At 29.4% G+C, this 18,646-nt stretch overlaps 2 protein-coding genes across 4 annotated transcripts in view; both read left to right on the top strand.

The window, feature by feature from the left end:
* Positions 1 to 281: 281 nt before the first annotated feature.
* LOC106687823 (alpha-N-acetylgalactosaminidase) lies at positions 282 to 14,068 on the top strand. 2 transcript variants are annotated; one of them, XM_014431944.2, is made up of 9 exons: positions 282 to 847; positions 1,054 to 1,228; positions 2,047 to 2,221; positions 2,833 to 2,927; positions 2,997 to 3,158; positions 5,342 to 5,539; positions 5,823 to 5,987; positions 6,556 to 6,622; positions 7,467 to 7,586. In XM_014431944.2, exons 1-9 carry the CDS (start codon positions 690 to 692, stop codon positions 7,568 to 7,570), a joined length of 1,299 nt encoding a protein of 432 aa, XP_014287430.1. In that variant the 5' UTR covers positions 282 to 689; the 3' UTR covers positions 7,571 to 7,586. The 2 variants fall into 2 exon arrangements, with proteins under 2 accessions (XP_014287430.1, XP_066908176.1); XM_067052075.1 differs by lacking the exon at positions 7,467 to 7,586 and adding an exon at positions 13,968 to 14,068 and having other exon boundaries at positions 283 to 847.
* The window catches only part of LOC106687821 (F-actin-monooxygenase MICAL3), a 207,907-nt gene continuing 198,510 nt past the window's right edge, over positions 9,250 to 18,646 (top strand). Inside the window, exon 1 of one of the 2 annotated variants that reach the window (XM_067052066.1) lies at positions 9,250 to 9,401. The gene's annotated coding sequence lies outside the window, so the exon portion shown is untranslated. The remainder of the gene's footprint in view (positions 9,402 to 18,646) is intronic. The other variant, XM_067052074.1, reaches the window with a different exon arrangement.

The raw sequence follows: 18,646 nt of genomic DNA, 5'->3' as shown, positions 1-18,646 counted from the left end.
AATGAATTTAATATTCTAACATTTATTATTTTATAACATATGTGTTATAATTGTTGTTGTTTCTAATAATTCATTCTGTACTATTGTACGTAAATTTTTTGCTTAGTAATCCTTTTGTCTGGTTCATGATTTATTTTTTGATTCACATAATTTCTTTTTATAGAACTGTTATATACATTATTTGATGTAATACATATATAATAAATAATGCTATGCAATAATAGAGATTACAAAGCAATGGAGATAGACAATAAACATAGTAAATAAACATATGTAGATTTATGTGAAAATCACAATATTTTGTGTCCAAATATCGTAATTGTCTTCTCTAGAAAAATAATGGCCTTAAAATTATACTTAAACAAAATTACCCACTAAAAAAATAATAAAACATATGTTTTGAGGATAATCTTAATGAAATCGTGGTTGTTTACTTTCCAACTGAAATCTCATATTGATTTAACTATTAAAGAGAAATGTGTTAATGGAATAACTTACTTTTATGTGATAAACATAATCTGCGAATCACATATTGGTGTTTTATCATTTATAATTTTGCACACTGCGACGTTTTAATCAACTTAAAAAAAAGAACAATTTGAAGTAGTTTTCTTTTTTTAAATTTTCAAAATGATAAAAATGTTTATGATCTATCTATAGTGATTAACAATAGAGTACGAGAAGAGCCAATGATGATGGAAACACTGATTACAATGATCATCTTTTTTTTGGACGCCGTTCAAGGACTGGACAATGGACTTGCCATAACCCCTCCCATGGGGTGGAATACATGGGAACGATTCAGGTGTACAATTGATTGTGAGTTATGTCCCAATGAATGCATCAGGTACTATTTCTTACATCTTGACAGCACCTTGGTTAGCTAAGAGAATTATGCTAATATTTTAGGTTAATAGACTTCTCTACTATTGACTAGTCTCCTATGACTATTGACTTCTCTTTAAAGATTTTTTCAAATAAAGAGTAGGATATATCTATACAAGTGTATGCTTAACATAAATAAAAAGATTGACAATGTCTCATGTTTTTCAGTGAGAAATTAATTAAAAGGACATGTGATCTGATGGTAAGTGGTGGTTATCGGGACGCTGGGTATGAATATATCGTTATTGATGACTGTTGGTCGGCAAAAATGAGAGATAAAGAGGGAAATTTGCAACCAAACAAAACTAGATTTCCCAGTGGAATTCTGGACCTCTCAAGATATGTACGATGATTACCCTTTTAGTAATAAAATCTTTATTTTATTATTATTATTTGTTTTTCACTTTATGCAAATTAATATTATAAATATTGAAAACACCCCGAAAACAGTAAATTTGGTATCCATGTATTTTCAACATTTCATTTTTTTTTCTAAACTTAATTTGCGAACTTCGAAAGAATGAACTAAAAAAATTATCTTAAACAAATAAAAATATTCTTTAAGTGAGTCAATATTTGTTTAATGATTACAAGTACATATCATAAATTAAATACTAATATTGAATCCATATAAGCCGTGTCTTTTCTTTTCATAAGTTTATAATGAAACATACTAAAAAGAGTATTTTACGCCCTCTATTTATTTTATTTTTTATACTGGTAAATGAAGTAAGATTTTACGGGTGACGATCTAATAAGGAGCTCAAAATTGGTTCTCTAAAATTTTCAGATTTTCTAATAATCAGACTATAAAACAAGATAAAAGTTTAAATTGTTTTTTATTTTTTTTTTTATCCCTGATGAAGTTCTGCAATGTGAGTGAAAAGTTGCATCAGTTAGACATTGATTTTTTTTTCATAAAAATTAACATAGTTATATTTTCTAAAAATAAAATGAGACGTGGGTTAAAGGAGGCAAAAATTTATTGTTACCGATGTAATTGATTGAGAATGGTGGATATTCATAGTGGAATCTATGTATATCTATATAATATGAAAGTTCTTATTTAAACATAGCCAATCTTCGCTATTAGTTGTATTAAAAAATACACTATTATCTACATGTTTAAATTTAAGATAATTTTATGAAGATGTATTTCAGATCCATAGCCGTGGTATGAAATTTGGAATATATGCAAATCTCGGCACTAAGACGTGTGCAGGATACCCAGGAACCATCACAGATATTTACAAGGATGCAGACCTTTTCGCTTTATGGGAAGTTGATTATGTTAAATTGGATGGGTGCTATTCAGAAGTTCATGAAAAAGAAATTGGTGAGCTCCTAAATATAATTCTATCTGCGAATAAACTGTAAAAATAATCGAATAAAACGCAATAACAACATGAGAAAATTGCAGAAAGGAGAACTGGTGGTCAGTTGTTATTATTATTATTTTATTTATAATCAATTCGCCAAGAAAATGCCTCTGAGTATGGGTAAGATATTACTAACAAACGTGTTTGTCCACAATATTCCTAACTCCGTCAAAATCATGGACGAGTATAACTGCGCACTGGAACCATGATGGGACATTTTCATTTTAAACGAAGTAAGAGGAAACAGTTATGATTGTGTGGATTGGGTCAAGATTATGTAGATTAGTTGTAGAAAACGTTTCTGTGGCATTCTCTTTGGGAAAGAACTATATTTTAAAGTGTTAAATGATTCACATATTTACACTCGTACATACAAAACGTATGTACAAAACGTAAAATATTCTTAGCAATTTGTTAAATCCAATACTCAGACGACAATTTCTCGAACATCATTTAATGATCAAGATATTTATTACGACAAAATGTAATATGTATGTTCTCTATTAGATTTACAATTTTTCATAGTCTATAAAAAAAAAAGTTATCATAAGCGAATATATCTTTCAAGGATATCCGGCGTTTGGCATGTATCTAAATGCTACTGGGCGTCCAATTGTCTATAGCTGCAGCTGGCCGGCTTACTTAGAAGACGAAGCAATTGAGGTGAGTTTTCAATGTAGAATCCTTGATGGTGGTTTCAATTTATTATGAATAATGTCAAATCTATTGCAGCCTGACTATGAAGCCCTTAAGAAACATTGCAATTTATGGAGGAATTATGCTGACATAGAAGATTCGTGGGTCTCATTATGTGACATCATGAACTTCTTTGCAAATAATCAAGATACGGTAGCAATTCATGCAGGGCCAGGTCACTGGAACGATCCTGATATGGTAACAAAGATGAATTTTTATTGTAGTGATGATTTGTACATTGTTGGATAATCACTGAGGGTTTTATATATCATACTATAGATTTTTTCATTTTTAATACTAAAACATCTTCCCTTTCCATTCTCCATTGGACTGCCGATGGACATTATTTCATGGAGAAATCTCTCTCAACCGTTAATTTCTTGAAGAATAGTAATCTCTCCTGGTTCTGTCTTGCATTCTCAATTTCTTTTAATAATTTTTGGCAATTTTCTGCATTACTTACCATGGTACATGAAATACCATCATATAGGTAAACAAGTTTTCATTAGTCATTGTCGCCCCACAAAAATCCTCCAATTCTTTCTTTTCCTCAGAAGAAGCCTTCCTTTGATTCTTTACTCGTCTGCCCAGCTATGCATCCCGCTGCAATATCTAGTTCAAAGCGGTGTTGCTAAAAAAAGGAACGATGCTGGGCCAACAGTTGAAATATGTAAAAGTCTATCTCCATAAACGCATTATATATCAGGTATCAAGAAGTATGAACAACTACTAGTATTAACAAAGCTGTTACTAACGGATGTTAGTCGTATTCTGTTCCCACCGAAAGATCTCAGAGCATCAAATACAAGTCTTGTTTCTCTGATCAGTAGAAGCCATTCTGAGTATTCACGTATTAGATAAAAAAACAACAGTCCGGTACGCATCGCTGCACCATTGCGAAAAACTGAGACCAATTGGTGCCGTTATGATTAAATGAGCTTAGATTCTGCTAGAATCAGAGCTACGTTTGAAAAAAATGAAGAAGAAATGGCCGAAAATAGGCTCCTGGAGATATTTTGAGGGCCTTCCACTTCCTTTTAAAGGTGTAAGAATGACGAGCTAACATTAGTCACTTTGTAGCTGATACATTTTCTGTAAACATTTAAGTGGAGATGAGCGTCAATTAGGATTAGGAAGTAGTTTAGATGTGGTGAAGTACTGAGCTTAATCCCAGTGGTTGTTTTTCTTCATATTCTGCAAATCATATTATATCATACATTCATAAGAAAAGTCTTGGTCCTGAGATCAAAAAGCTATAGGACTGCAAAGACAATGTAGTTCATGAAGAAAACAATTATAGCAATATTTAGCATTCATATCTTCGCTTTACCACTCAACAGATAGCAGAAGCAGGGATGGAATCAGTCATCTTATAGCTTTCAGGTTAGCCAAATGGTGTGTAAAATAGTATTCATTCTCTGAAGTAATTGGTCATAATTACTTATATCATAATCACCCAACCTGTTCCTTGAAAAATCTCAATGGCAAATTCATTAGCACCATCTTTTCTGAAATACAGGTAGAAACACTAATATTCATTTAAACATAACAACAGGAAATTAAATTTAATTTAGAGTTTTAGATTATTTATTTGTTTTAACTTTTTTTTTTCATAGTAGCATTTTGAGGTAGTTTCTTAATAGTTTCAACAGATGAATTGGTAAAAAAAAAATTTATAAATGAAATAAATTGGAGATTACTGATTTTTGGAATAAAATTTCTTTAAATTAAAATAATTACATAGTATATATAAATAATTGACGGTATAATTCCAAACTCCTGCCCTCCGTGGTAGCCTTACTTATCTGACTTTTCAAACAACCAATCATTGCGAGTAGGTTGGTCGATTTACAACATGTCACAAGAGGAGATCATAACACAAAAATAAAAGGCCATCCTTCCCGGCTGAACCCACCCCACTAGGACTCCCAAGGAGCGACAGCCCTATATCACTTTTGAAATATTTGCTTAAAACGGGAAGAGGAGACTTTAAGATAGAGCAATATTTAAAAAGTGCCTCAAATTGTAAAATGGTGTGAAGTATCCAAGGAGATATTCCCTATACTTTCAGTAAATTCTGGTTGCCTGAGTGTTTTTTGAAAATATCATACATACCTTAAACAGATGGAGTATTTGGATGAGGGTCCACAAAACTTCCTTAACACTTCCGCAATAGCACAAGAGGAAGTTTTTCCCAAGGTCAGGGAGGAACCTTAACATAATCAGGTTTTGAGAATTCCTTTAAGAGATCCCACTACTTGGTGAGACTAAATTTAGATTGCGTGTTTGGCGTAGTAAATTTTATGAATGCCATAATGACATATGTTTATTGCATCAATTCCAAACCTGAGAATTAAATTAAATATTTTTATTATTTACAGTTGATTATTGGAAACTTTGGTCTTAGTTTTGACCAAGCAAAGGTTCAAATGGCTATTTGGGCTATCCTTGCAGCACCTTTGTTTATTTCTACAGATTTTGAAACTATACGCCCTGAATTTGCTCAAATCTTGTTGAACAAGGATATCATTGAAATCAACCAAGATAAACTTGGAATCCAGGGTCGAAGAATTTATAAAGTAAGACATTAAGTAATGATTTTATTAAAAATTATAATGTATAAATGTAATGATCTGAAATGTTTAATTATACTCTTTGTGATTGGATCTAACAATATGAAATTAATTAAATAATTATGAAAATCTATGAATATTGAATTTTTCATTAATTTAAATCCATTCCAGCTTTACATATTATAAAGAATTATTAATTAATCCAATAATCTTATTTCCATATAAATTTTTGTATTATCAGCTCTTAAAAGTAATAGAAAAATTTTCATGTAACTTTTTTTTTTGTCAGAAAAAGAATTTGGAAGTTTGGCGTAAACCAGTCTTGCCAAGCTATATGGGATATCACTCATATGCTGTAGCTGTTGTGAGCAGAAGAACTGATGGGATGCCTTTTTTCCTGACAAGGACCTTAAAAGATCTTGGCCTCTATAATCCACATGGATATATAATAAAGGTTTATATTTTTCCTGTACATTCTTTTAGAAGAATATTCTTTTTTCCTTATCACTTTGTTTATCAATGAAAATAAGTCTAATGAGTTTACTTCTAGGTAAAAATATTTACAAAATTTAATTGAATAGAATGGGTTTTTGAATTTATTTTTCAGTTACTGTGTCTAGATTTAGTAGAAAATTTTAACTTTTATATGGTCATAAGCTTTAATTGTTGTATTGTAGGTAATAAATTAGAGCTAAATCTTATAAAATCTTTAGTAGAGAAAAATAAAAATAAACTTAGACAATGGGGAAAAAAAAATGTGATTTAAGAAAAATCTAACAATTTTAATAAGTTTATCATTAATACTGGATCTTATTTATTATTGTTTAATAAATTTTCAAACACATCTATAGTAGGTTTATCACCCAAAATAATTTTATAAGGGTATGACTAAATTTTTATTGTTATTTATTTTTAGTGCAATTAAAAAATGTTAAAATTTAGTTAAATTTTAAGTAATAAATAAAAAAAAAGATCAGAGAGATGTGGATATTGATTAATTTTTCTTTCTTTGCATTTCATAGGATTTGTTCTGTGGAGTAACTAAAAACATGACATCTGGCAATGTTAGGATGAAGATTAATCCTACAGGTAAACATAAAATTACTTGCATAAATTAAAAAAAAAATTATGTAGACAGATAAAATGAAGACTGCAGGGGAAAAACAAGGTATCGCCTGTATAAAATTGTTCACGAGAACAAAATAAACCTTAGAATCTCATATTTCTTACCTTTATATTAAGGGATGCGATGGCTGTTCAGGTTGGGGCGTAGGTTCCAGGGTGCTCGGTTCTTAACATTGTGGGTTCGATTCCCATCTGGGGTAGTTAATATTTATTTTTCGGCGGTCCCAAAAAATGAATCTTGACACTCCCACCTTGGTTAGTACTCGGTGGCAGCTCATGTGGCCACTAGGGGTTAGCAAAAAGGACCACTAGGCCCACTTGCCAGACTTGTTTCCCCCACTAAATGCCGATACCAATATCTTTATATTATCTATATTACTTGTACTTATACAGCAACTGTGATTTTTAGCCATTTAAGCTCACTTTTCTCCTGTAATGACTAAACCATTGGATGTAACATAAAAAAATCTATCAGAAACCTTTGTTACTCATTGTTGAAAAAAAATTAATTAATTTGTTTTTCACTTGTGTTATTTAAATATTTTTCATTGTTAGTTAATAATCTAATTTGTTCGTTCCTTTTTAGTATTTATTAATAACCTTTTTTAATAATTTTGTCTTTAGCAAGACAGATTTTTCTTTGGAAATTTACTAATTTATTTAAATACTACCTACTTAAGAAATTGGTTTTCTTTTTTCTCACACATACAATTTTCGTATTTAGATTATAATTATTGTTTATTTATAAAGAGAATAATTTTTCCTGGGCTGGTATAACTAATTAATTAAATGATTTTTTCTTCCATAGGCGTAGTGTTTTTGAAATTCACTTCAGTAGAAATTACTATGAATAATGAAAATATTCCATCTGCTTCCCCGATGTGTACAGATGATATTTTTATTATAAAATAAATTTTAATAAAATTTTTGTTCATTTATTTCAATTTAAGGATAAGAGTTTTAAATTAATATCGTATATAAATGTTTAAATCAAAAATATACTTAAAATTATATTGAGTAATCTATTAAGAAGACTATGAAACCAGCTTGAATACATTTTGGTTATTTTGAATTATAGGTTTCCAATTTTGTATTTTAAATTGAAACTTCTTTATAAAATATAACCTTTTTGACAGTCAATACTAATTTAAAATATTTTATATTTTTTTTTTAAAAACTTAAAAATGCATGAGTTCCCACTGTTCTCATTGATAATAAGCAGATTGGTTTGTGAAGTATACATATGAAGGTATTAAATAATTGTATTGCCTTTTCATATTTATTTTAAAGTTATTACCTATCTATGTATATATTTGGCATTTTTTAATATTAAAATCTCCATCTGTACCATATTATTTTTATTTAAAAATAAAGTTCATATGAAGGAAACCAAATTGTGACTAATTAATTGTGGTCTTTGGTAGCATCAACCTTTTTCTAACTTTATAGAAATTTTTAATTATTCATTCTCTGAAAATGTAGTCAGAAGCCAATCTATTTTACAAGAGATTTAAATTTGCTAAATTATATCAACAATGTATATAGATTTCTGTTCAAATCTAATTTCTATGATAAATGTAAATATCATATTTTTGGTTGTAATTATTGTTTATTTCAATGACACTAAAGAAGAATTTGTTCACAAACCTATCAGCAAATTAGGCATTTTGTAAAGCTTCCACACATTGATTCAAACACTATTGAAACTAAGATCTTAGTAATATAGAACAATTAACACTACAGAAATTTAATTTGAATACTTCTTTTCCAATGTCACAAAATTTTCTTTAGTTATAGTCACTTTACAAGATCATAAATAAATTAAAAACCAAGTTTTAATACGGACAATATTTTTATACTCTATGCTTAAATTAAATGAATGAATAATTTACAACTTTTTAAATATTTATTTTATTAATAATGGAGATAATATTGTCCGTAAATGTAATTCAAGAAGTTGGTTGATAACATCCTTATCAATTAATTATTTTAGCTTGTTTTTATGAAAATGTTCAACGAAGCTAATATTTTTAGGAAATTAGGAAGTGTTCTAAGTTGCTAAAGTATGGTAACAAACTATAGATGTCTGTTAAAATGTAATTTTTTTATGAATGTAAGTATAACATTTTTGATTGTAATTATTGTGTATACCGTCTACAAAACCAAATAAACCTTTTTGACATATTTATTAGCAAATTAAACATTTTCTTATGCTTGTACAGATTACCTTCGCCGCTCAACCAACTTCTTGAAAACTTTTTTTAACTTTGAAATTAAGGCCTTTATGGTTATTATATGAGTAAGTGGAAAGCCAAGAGGCTTACATATTTTCTTGAAGAGAACTTTTTGTCAATCTATCCTTCCTAAATCAAATTTATATTTTGTAAAGTTATACATTACAAATTTGTTATAATAAAGTATGTGTAAAATTTGTGTTGTTAATAGACTTCATTAATGATATTATGATTCTTGTACTTGGTAGAAAAAATAGTTTTTTAACCCGTGAAGTATCTTGATAGGTAGGCCCTGATACTTGGGAAGCCGAGTGATAGATAGCGCGACAGTCGGGGGATCAGGTGTGTGCCCTGGGAGGGCCATAAATGGGAAGGGGTATTGTGTACAGTTAGACCTTCTCTCGCCGTAGAGTAGGTAGGTTTGTCGTGCTTAGTGTTCGTGTACATCCTCATCTCAAAAGTCATCAGTGATAACACTTGAAGATAACATCATCCCATCATCAGCTCAGGTAATTATCATGTCTTTGTATCATTAACATAATATGTATCAGTTACCTGAAGATCCTGGACCATCCTCCCGGAGCCGCTGGTGCATGTTTCCGTTCCATTGACCCTAACCTTTCACCCTTTCGTAGTTTATTTTTTGTCTTGCAACTTAATTAATATATTATAAACATCTTAGGTTTATATTCAGCATTGGTATGTAACCTTTTAAGTAGAATTACCTTTTTTCTTTCTATATTATCCAATAAAATAACTTAATCATGATTTAAATTTTTAAGATAAGTTACGCATAAATTTATATTTTATCATTCATTTTAAGTTTCCTTCTTTAATTTAAAATTCGAGATTCATATTAAGCTTATTACAAATATGCTTGTTTACGATTACTTTAGTTGATTTTGTTTGATCATTCAAACTTTTCTGGTAAAGATTAAGAAGAATTAAGACTATAATGACAAGATATTATTAGAAAATTATAATAAATATACTTTAGGTAATCAGTTAACAATAGAAATATTTATTGTCAGTATCATTGTTGATAGGATTAATGTGACCGGTTGCTGGCCATCTTAATAGTAATCTGCGTATGTATATTTACATTTAATATAGAAACAGTTAAAAGTCAATCCATAAAATAGTTATTTTTGATATTGGTCCTTCATTATTGAGACTATTACAATTAATTTCAAATTTAAGTATTAAAAATAATTTGGTCGTGTTCTACCAGTACATTATGAGTTTTTTAATTGCGAATAAAGAGTATTGTTGGTGTTAATTTAGTTTTTTCCCTTAGTAAGAGCGTTCCTCTTCAGAGTATAACAATATAAACAATGCCCCCTCTAAATGCTCATATGTCAGAGGATCCGTTCAACAATGATGCCTTCATTAATCATTCTCGTCATTTGTTTCTCCATTGGCAGGTTGGCATTGAAACAAAGCTGTGGCCGGTTTTTCCATTGGGCTACAAGTTTATTTTCGTTTTAATTGTTTCTTTTTTTCCTTTTTAAGTCATAAATGCCTTTGTAAAATTACACTAAGTATCCAAATCACAATTGGAAGATTTTAAAGTTTAATTTATATTTTTTGTTATAAATGTACGTATTTAAATTTGTATCATATTTTCATTTTATTTTCTCGAGGAAATACGTGTTTATGTTGGTACTCATGATGAAGAATGCCCATCTCTTCTCTTGACCCTAGGATGCAACTTTTGAAATCTTACGTTTAATTATCAGTTTTTCATTATACATATATAATATGTGTGTTAAGTGTCGATACATAATGCATTTAAAATATATCATTAATTTTCAATTATTGATGTTCAAACGCTGACCTTTTCTTTGCATTAGTGAGATGATTGGATGTCGTCTCCCAAGCTGTAAAAGGAAGCTAATACGAAAAAAAAAATGATATCCTTAAAAAAAATTTATTCTGAAGACATCTCGAAAGAACTCTGTAGTCAGAAATAAAATATGTAGGTTTCCTAGAAAAGGATGGTTGAGATGAGATGTCTTTAGAATGATAAGATGATTTTTAAGAATATTATTGAAATATTTATATCGCGTTGTTGGTTATTTTAGTTTTACAAGGTATCCCAGCTTTAGCGACGATATGGTTTTCTTTCTAGCAGTTGTTGGGTATAATGAGTGACTGTGAAGAATGACCAATTGTCATTAAAGATTATAGATATCTTTATCATGGTTAATGGATGTATGTGTAACTATGGAATCTGCCGTGATAATCAAACCATTATTAGTGGGACGTCTCTTTTATGTTAAAGTAGGTTTTTGAAAAAATAAAAAGGTTTTATCAGCTGCGATTTATTTATTTGTTTCATTACGTAATATGGACATTTAAGAGCGGGAAAAGAAGCCATCCTGGTGGCTCGAGGTAGGTACCGGTTTTTACTTGACTCGAGCGTCGCTCCTCCCATTCCGCTCATTCTTGAGATCCCTTTGCTCACACTGAATGTTTTCTTCTCTAGTATGTTCTGTCTCCCGACCTCTTTTATTCGCCCATTTACAAAAGTTGCGTATTGGCGGTTAAATCTAACATAAGTTTTCTGACGTTAGTTTGTTTTTGAACAGTATTCTCTTGTCTGAAGCTATATTTTTTGTCTGTTTGAATGAATGAATTATAGGATTCTTGTTTGTAGAGAAATAATATTTTCTTAGACTGATCACTGATTATCTTACTTAATGCAAAAGAATTTGATTGTAATTGTTAATAACTGTAAATTAGGTATTGAGTTAAAAAAAAAAATTTCATATCATTGTATAAGTCTTACCAACAAAATCTACAACTTTTTAAGGTTTATACTATATACCTATACACAGTAGGTTTTAATATTAACGTAAGTAGTTGCTTACATGCGAAGTGTTTACATGGAAATAATATCTTGATTAATTTTGTTTAGTTAATCAAATAAAAAATATTTAATTAGAACATTGTTAGTTGATAGTATGTTGCAGAAAAAAAAATGAAAAAGGAAGCATGGTTTCACCCCTGTTTGCAGTGCTTCATCAAGACTTATTACGGTGGGATAATCGTTGGTTTTTAATACAAAATAGTTTTTTCTGTACTTTGTACTTTTTCTGTATTTTGTGTACCTTTTTTGACAACCACCCTGACCATATTTCAACAATATGGAAATACTCAAAAATTACTAGGTATTCGCTTGAAAAAAATAAAATAATAATAATATGACAGTCGTTTTTATTTGACATGTAATTTATTTATTGACAGTAGGAGGGTGCTCAAAGTTTTTGTTTGCTTTGCGAGCAGGTGTTAAAATATAAATATATTGAGAGGCCTAAAAAAGTATCCAACCCGAAAGTTTTTGTCACCGTTTCCTGATACCTGGAAAGCCCTTCGATGAGATGTTAAAGAGTGTGCATCATGTTGATCGGATCCAAATCCTTAAGCACTTAGGAATGAAGTGTTATGTAATCATAAAATCTGTGTTTATATTTTTCTAACATTATTTATGGTCAATCATGAGTGTTTGTACCATCCTGCCCCTGTTGGTGTATAGAAAAACGTAAAAGCAAAATAAATACACTTCCTATACCTATACCGACTTACTGTGAGAACTTTCAAGGTCAAGAATCTCCTACTCTTTCTTAGAGTAAGGTTCTCCCTCAGATCGGTGTGTGAGAGTAGTAATTGAAGGAGGTGAACAAATAAATACTGAGCTCTTCGCCGTTGCAACCTGTTTTCAGAAAATCACATCCCTAGGGAGAAAATACAAAAGTACTAATCGAGCCAATTTTTCATCGCCGAATTTTTTTTGTAAATGTTGATCTCACTGGGCAGATTGTGTACCTAATGACTCTGAAACAAAGAACTGGTTACCACAAGACTTGGATTCGTTGGAATTATTACCGGAAGAAGTACAGACACGACACAGCTTATTATAATCGAGATCATGATGATGGTTTTCTATAACTTATTAAGTATCCTATGAATGAAATGCCATGAGAATGAATTTTTGACTATTCATAGTTCTCGGTTGACAGTTCACGTTTCGGAACTATTTTTTGTCCAGATACCTCCGGAAGATAAGCGGAAATAGATTGGGCAGCGGTTCGTGGGTTCGTGTGGGTATGTAGATTTTTGTGAAAGGATCCGGATCTATTTTGGGCAGCGCTTTACTGGAATGATCGTTACACTGTAGAATATCAAATTAAGTTACCGAAAGGTCATTCCGTAACATTTTCTCTTCTATTATTAATGATATGATAGCATTAAGTGAACAAGCCTCTTTCGAATCTATCAAGTTTTTTTCATTTATTCTACTGTCGAAACTATATTCGATAAAAATAATATACATCTTTATTCGTTTAAGATTTTCAAGTTAACTTTAGTTTTATTTGTAAATCAATATTTTTTTAAAGAATTGATTTTTATTTATGATTAGTTATTATCCGATGCCCCTTGTTCATAAATATCTCAGGATTTTCTCCAAATTACATGTTACCACAGCTGTTGGAAAGCTGAATTTTTGCTCTTCCAGCACACATCAACTCCATTCAGACTTTATAACTTTATTTATGTGAAATATGATAGTAATTACATGTAAAGAAAAAACATGTTTTTTAACTTTTTGTAAGTTTGATGGTTCCTGAGATATATGTCTTTATAAACCAAAGGTTTTGTCCGAATAGATACAAACGTTTTGTGAATTTATTTTAGATAATATCACACCTACGAAGAAAAATGTAATAAACTACTTTATACTAACATTCATTTGAGTGCTAATAGATATCTGTATGTATAATAAACCCTTAGTTACATGTTTTCTTCTCATTAATTATGGTTGGCACACTAATCTATTTGGACAAGTGACTAACTATACATAGTTCGCATTCAAGTAATTAAAAATTGGGGTGAAATAACTGAATTTTTTGTTCCTGAGCTCTTAGAATAAAAGCTTCACATTTTTTTATTTTTTTACATTGTAATGGTTAATCGACGTACCAATTATGCTCAAATAAATTAAATTTATAAACAGGAAGAGGTTTTAGAATAAAAAAAAATCATTTCAAGGAAGATCTTTTATTAATTTGCAGTTTTACAGTGTTAAAGCCTAGATGAAAAATTATAAAGCACCTGGTGCCCCTTGATGCATACAGAAGTAGATTTTCCTCTTCACTGATGCGAAAACATGCTGCGTAAACCTGGCTTGAAAAAACATTCGCAACATTCGTAGAAAATAAAATACGTTTCATGAGATTATTGTTATTTTAACATAGCCGTTGTAAGATAAATATATTTTTTGTTTAGATAACACTCTTTTTCGTCTATGTATTTGTCAAGGGAAATTGTTTTTAATTTAGTTATTGTTTTTGCATTTTAATAGTTTTTGAAATTTTACAAATTTTAATATCAGACCGTTCTTTACACGTAACATTTTTACTCATTTTTCTTACAAATAATTCTTAGTATGAGTACGTAAAATCTTGAGAAGTTATTGATTCTTTTTGCGTTGTCTCGTTCATGCTCTAGTCAAAATACATCCCATATAGTAGTTGCTCTATTTATATAAAGCTTAAGAAAGATGGCTGTGAAATTTAAATTTTAATTATATAATTATAACTACGCAGTTTTTTTAACAAGTCAATATATCCACTTTCTGAATTTTATTATTTAAGGTTGACAATGGGAGGATCTCATAAAGATTTGTCCATTTTTTATATATATAAATATACTCATATATAATATGATGATATATAATATATATATATATATATATATATATAATATCATATATATATATAAATATATTCATATTCCATTGTATAGCCTAGAATTTAAATTTGTCAAAAATAATTTACTTACTACTAGGAGTGGGTGTATTAATTTTTTATTGATATCTCCTCAGATATTTATGTTTAATTGCACTTTTATAATATTAATAATTGACAATAAAAATACAATACAATAAATTACAAAAAAAGGCTACGAAATATGTTAATTTTAATCAATCCTTAATAATAATTATATCATGAGAGTACGAAGGTATTATTTTGAGAAACAGTGAATAAAAAAACCAAATACATTTTTCTTGCTTTTACTGTTTATTGTAATTTAAATAAGGGCTATAAAACTAAAAAAGAAATGGTTATAGCTTCATTGCTAGGATTGTGCTACTTACTAATTTATTCATTTACGTTTTATAAAATATAATTCAGCATCAGTTTTTGTATTATTTTGATCCTTTGGGATGTAAACAACGAAATATAACAAAAGAAAGTTTCAATTGAATAAGAAGACAATAACATATTTTTTTAAAAATATGTGAATTTAACTACGTTGTCCTTAATCTCAGAAGGTTTCCTTGAAAATTAACATAATATTTATTTTCCGCATTCTAATTCGCTTTTTTTGTTTCGACGTACCACCTGCTAGATTAGGAATCAAAATATCGAGGAAATTTGATCATTCAACATACAAAGTGATGGTACATACCATGGACACGTTCAAGAATAGGTATTTGATAAATAAAAAAAACAAACCTGTACCACTAGAAACCCAACAAAGGGGCCGTTTGTAGCCGAGTTATGGCATCAATCGTAACAACCGAGTAAATACAACAGTGCTGGTTCGTATCCAGCGTTAGGGGCTGACTTATATTTCATGGCGGTCCCATGGAATGATAATTTGATATCGCCTCACTCTGGTTACCTAATAATAGCTACCAATTAATAAGTTTGCTACCTCCATAACCAATCCCCTCTCCCTCAGTTTGTCTGAAATGACCAGGTTGAAGGTACTTACAAAAAAAAAATGTTAAGATAAGGTAATTAAAAAAAAAATACTTCAAGGGCTCCCAAGACATGACAAATAACACTTATTTATTTCCATCCACTCATATCTTCAATTTCTTCTTATCAATTGATACCTTCTGCAGCCCAATATATTTTTTCGGTGTTAGTGTCATAATTTTGCAACTTGTCCAGTGTTAAAACAACCTAGAGTTATTCAAATTGTTTTTATTTATTTATTATTTTATAATTTTCTCTGAGTTTGTTTTTAGTACATATATAGATAAGCTGCTTTAGTTGATTAGTAGACAACTGATAAAAAATGTTTTTTGTTTGAGGTATTCCATAGATTGTATCGTACGTAGACTAGAGTTGATTTGTAACAACTGTAATTTCAGGAAAGTCTATAGAACGACTTCAATAAAGCATGTAACTGCAGTCTACAGTACTATTTTTGGAATACGTTCAGTTGTATATAAATTCAAAACTTTTTTATTCATGTGTGCCACTACCTAAGCAAATCAAGGAATAATTTTCGTATTTATATTTGAATTCGAGTATGTCCTTATTGTATCATATTTCATATTTTTCCAATCTAACTTTAATCATGAATAATAAATACGTATATGCTTCAGATAATATGTTTATACTGCTTCTATTTACGGTATTAGAGTATTATATATGTATCGCACCTAGCACTGTTGGTAATGTATACAAATAAAGAGATTGGCCAAAATCTCTACAATGCCTCTTATATCAAGATTAACAGCGAATATTATCTGCATCCATATAAACAGATCGTGTCCCTTCATACATATGAATATTTTTCTTACTTTCACATTCTCATTACAGTATGCTACATGACCCTGTTAATTTTTATCAAAGGGTAATTAGTAATTAATTTACCCTATCCTATTTATTCAGCTCAGCAAGTTATACTTTTTCTCTCAAAGAAGTTCTTTGAAATATTTTTTCATATTGACAATTATTAGGCTCATTAGTTACATACTTTCAACCAAAAATAATTTTTTTATCTTTTTGAGAATTGAGGCGAGTATTTCTGGTATTTTTCTGTATTATTACAGTTATTTATTAGTTCGAATTTTTTAAATATTTGAAATATGCATTTCATATTTTCCAATCAGATTATGAAGGTATGTTGGTCGTATTTTTTTACTATTTATTTAAATAGTTAAATTTTTCGGTCTGTGTTTCTCGAATCATCAATGTGGGTTTCTATATATTTATGATATTTTACAGATTTGCCTTGGTGTGTTGTTATATGCTTGAATATTTATTAAACTCTAATTTATTATTAAAGGTTACAATAAGTTATTGTTAAAATACTGTTATGTGAGATATTCAAGATTTTTAATTTTATGATGCTCATTATTGTAGCACTTTATTTATTTTGTGGATTATTATTTATGTTGGCTAATAAATCACATTTATAGAAAATTTGAGCTAGTAAAGCCGTGACTAGTGAAATTATTAAACTATCAAATAAGTGTGGTGTCTAAATTATTCATCTGACTGAAGCAGTTGGGTATGAGGCCTCCAATCAAACTCATATTAGAACATAATGGGGTGTTGATGGTTGAACGTATTATTATGTGAAGATAGTCGGGGGATGCAGTCAGCAAATAAACTAAAAATCATTTATTCGTGCCGACGTTTCGACCTGAATTTCAGGTCTCTGCCAGGTCTAAAAACAAAAAGAGATGACAACCATCATTCAGAGAAGCATAAAAAAAATAAATAATAATAAACTAACAAATTGTATCATATATTTCATTTTTCTTTCATACAGTTCATTAAATTGATTTAAATTGTTTTTCAGATTTTTTAGATACTACTTACATATCTTATCTCATTTATATTTTCTTACCTATATAATATTATTTTTCATCTTCCATTGTTATCAATGTACTACTATCTACTTTAAACTATTTTATTTTAAATTCATATTTATATTTCCAAATTTGTTAGTTTATTATTTATTTTAATTTTTATGCTTCTCTGAATGATGGTTGTTAATCTCTTTTTGTTTTTAGCCCCGAAGAAGATTTAAAATTCAGTTCGAAACGTAGGATAAATATTTTTGTTTATTTATTTGTGTTAATTTGCTGACCGCACCTTCTCTACATCATATAAGAACAGTTTTATTTACGCATTTTTCGTCATTTTACATTACTTTCTACAAATTTCTATGTAAAATATTATGTTTTATAAAATCTTTGGCTTTCCAACGATATGTTATTCATCTATACGTTTCCGGATAGTTTTTTCCAACCTGGAACAAATATTTTTCCTCATACCTCCCCAAGTTAATTATCAAATCCTATCATAGTTTATATTTATCTTTTTTATTAGTGCTAACAGTGTGAGGTAGTTGATTATTTCACACAAACAAAAATTAGTGGCACTTTAGAGGTAATTTTTTTAAAGAAATCTTATTTTAGCCCTTTCAGACCATTTCAATGAGGGTAAGACCTATCTAATATTAAATGCCACTCTTATTTTCTATTATATACCAAGTTTAATCAAAATCGTTCCAGCCGATTTTGAGAAAATGAATTCTGACGCAGTTCTAGTCAGGCGATTTTATCGGCAAAGTTCCTGTCTCGTCCTTGGTATAACCCCTCTTAAATATGTAATTTATTAATATAATTAAAAAATATATGTAATTCCTAAGTACAACTTTATTTCAGATAGTGGAATTAATCATCCGTTAATTTGTTACTGTGTCTTAACGATTAGTAAATCAACTAAACCTTTTTTTTTATTAATCTTAGTGTAGTCCAATTTCTGATTTTATTCTTGTTTTCTCGGATGTCAGGATTATATTACTGTCAGATGGTAAAACAGCTGCATCATCTGCTAATGTACTGATCATTGTATTGTGGTGTGGAATGTCTGATGTGTTTATGATGTATAGTAGAGGACCAAGGGCTCTGCCCTGTGGAACTTCCATGTTCATTCAT

This window comes from Halyomorpha halys, unplaced genomic scaffold, assembly GCF_000696795.3.
Source record: "Halyomorpha halys isolate HHAL.00 unplaced genomic scaffold, Hhal_1.1 Scaffold1015.1, whole genome shotgun sequence".
NCBI classification, from domain to species: Eukaryota; Metazoa; Arthropoda; class Insecta; order Hemiptera; family Pentatomidae; genus Halyomorpha; species Halyomorpha halys.
Note: the sequence above shows the minus strand (reverse complement) of the source record. Positions and strands in the feature narration are given on the sequence as shown.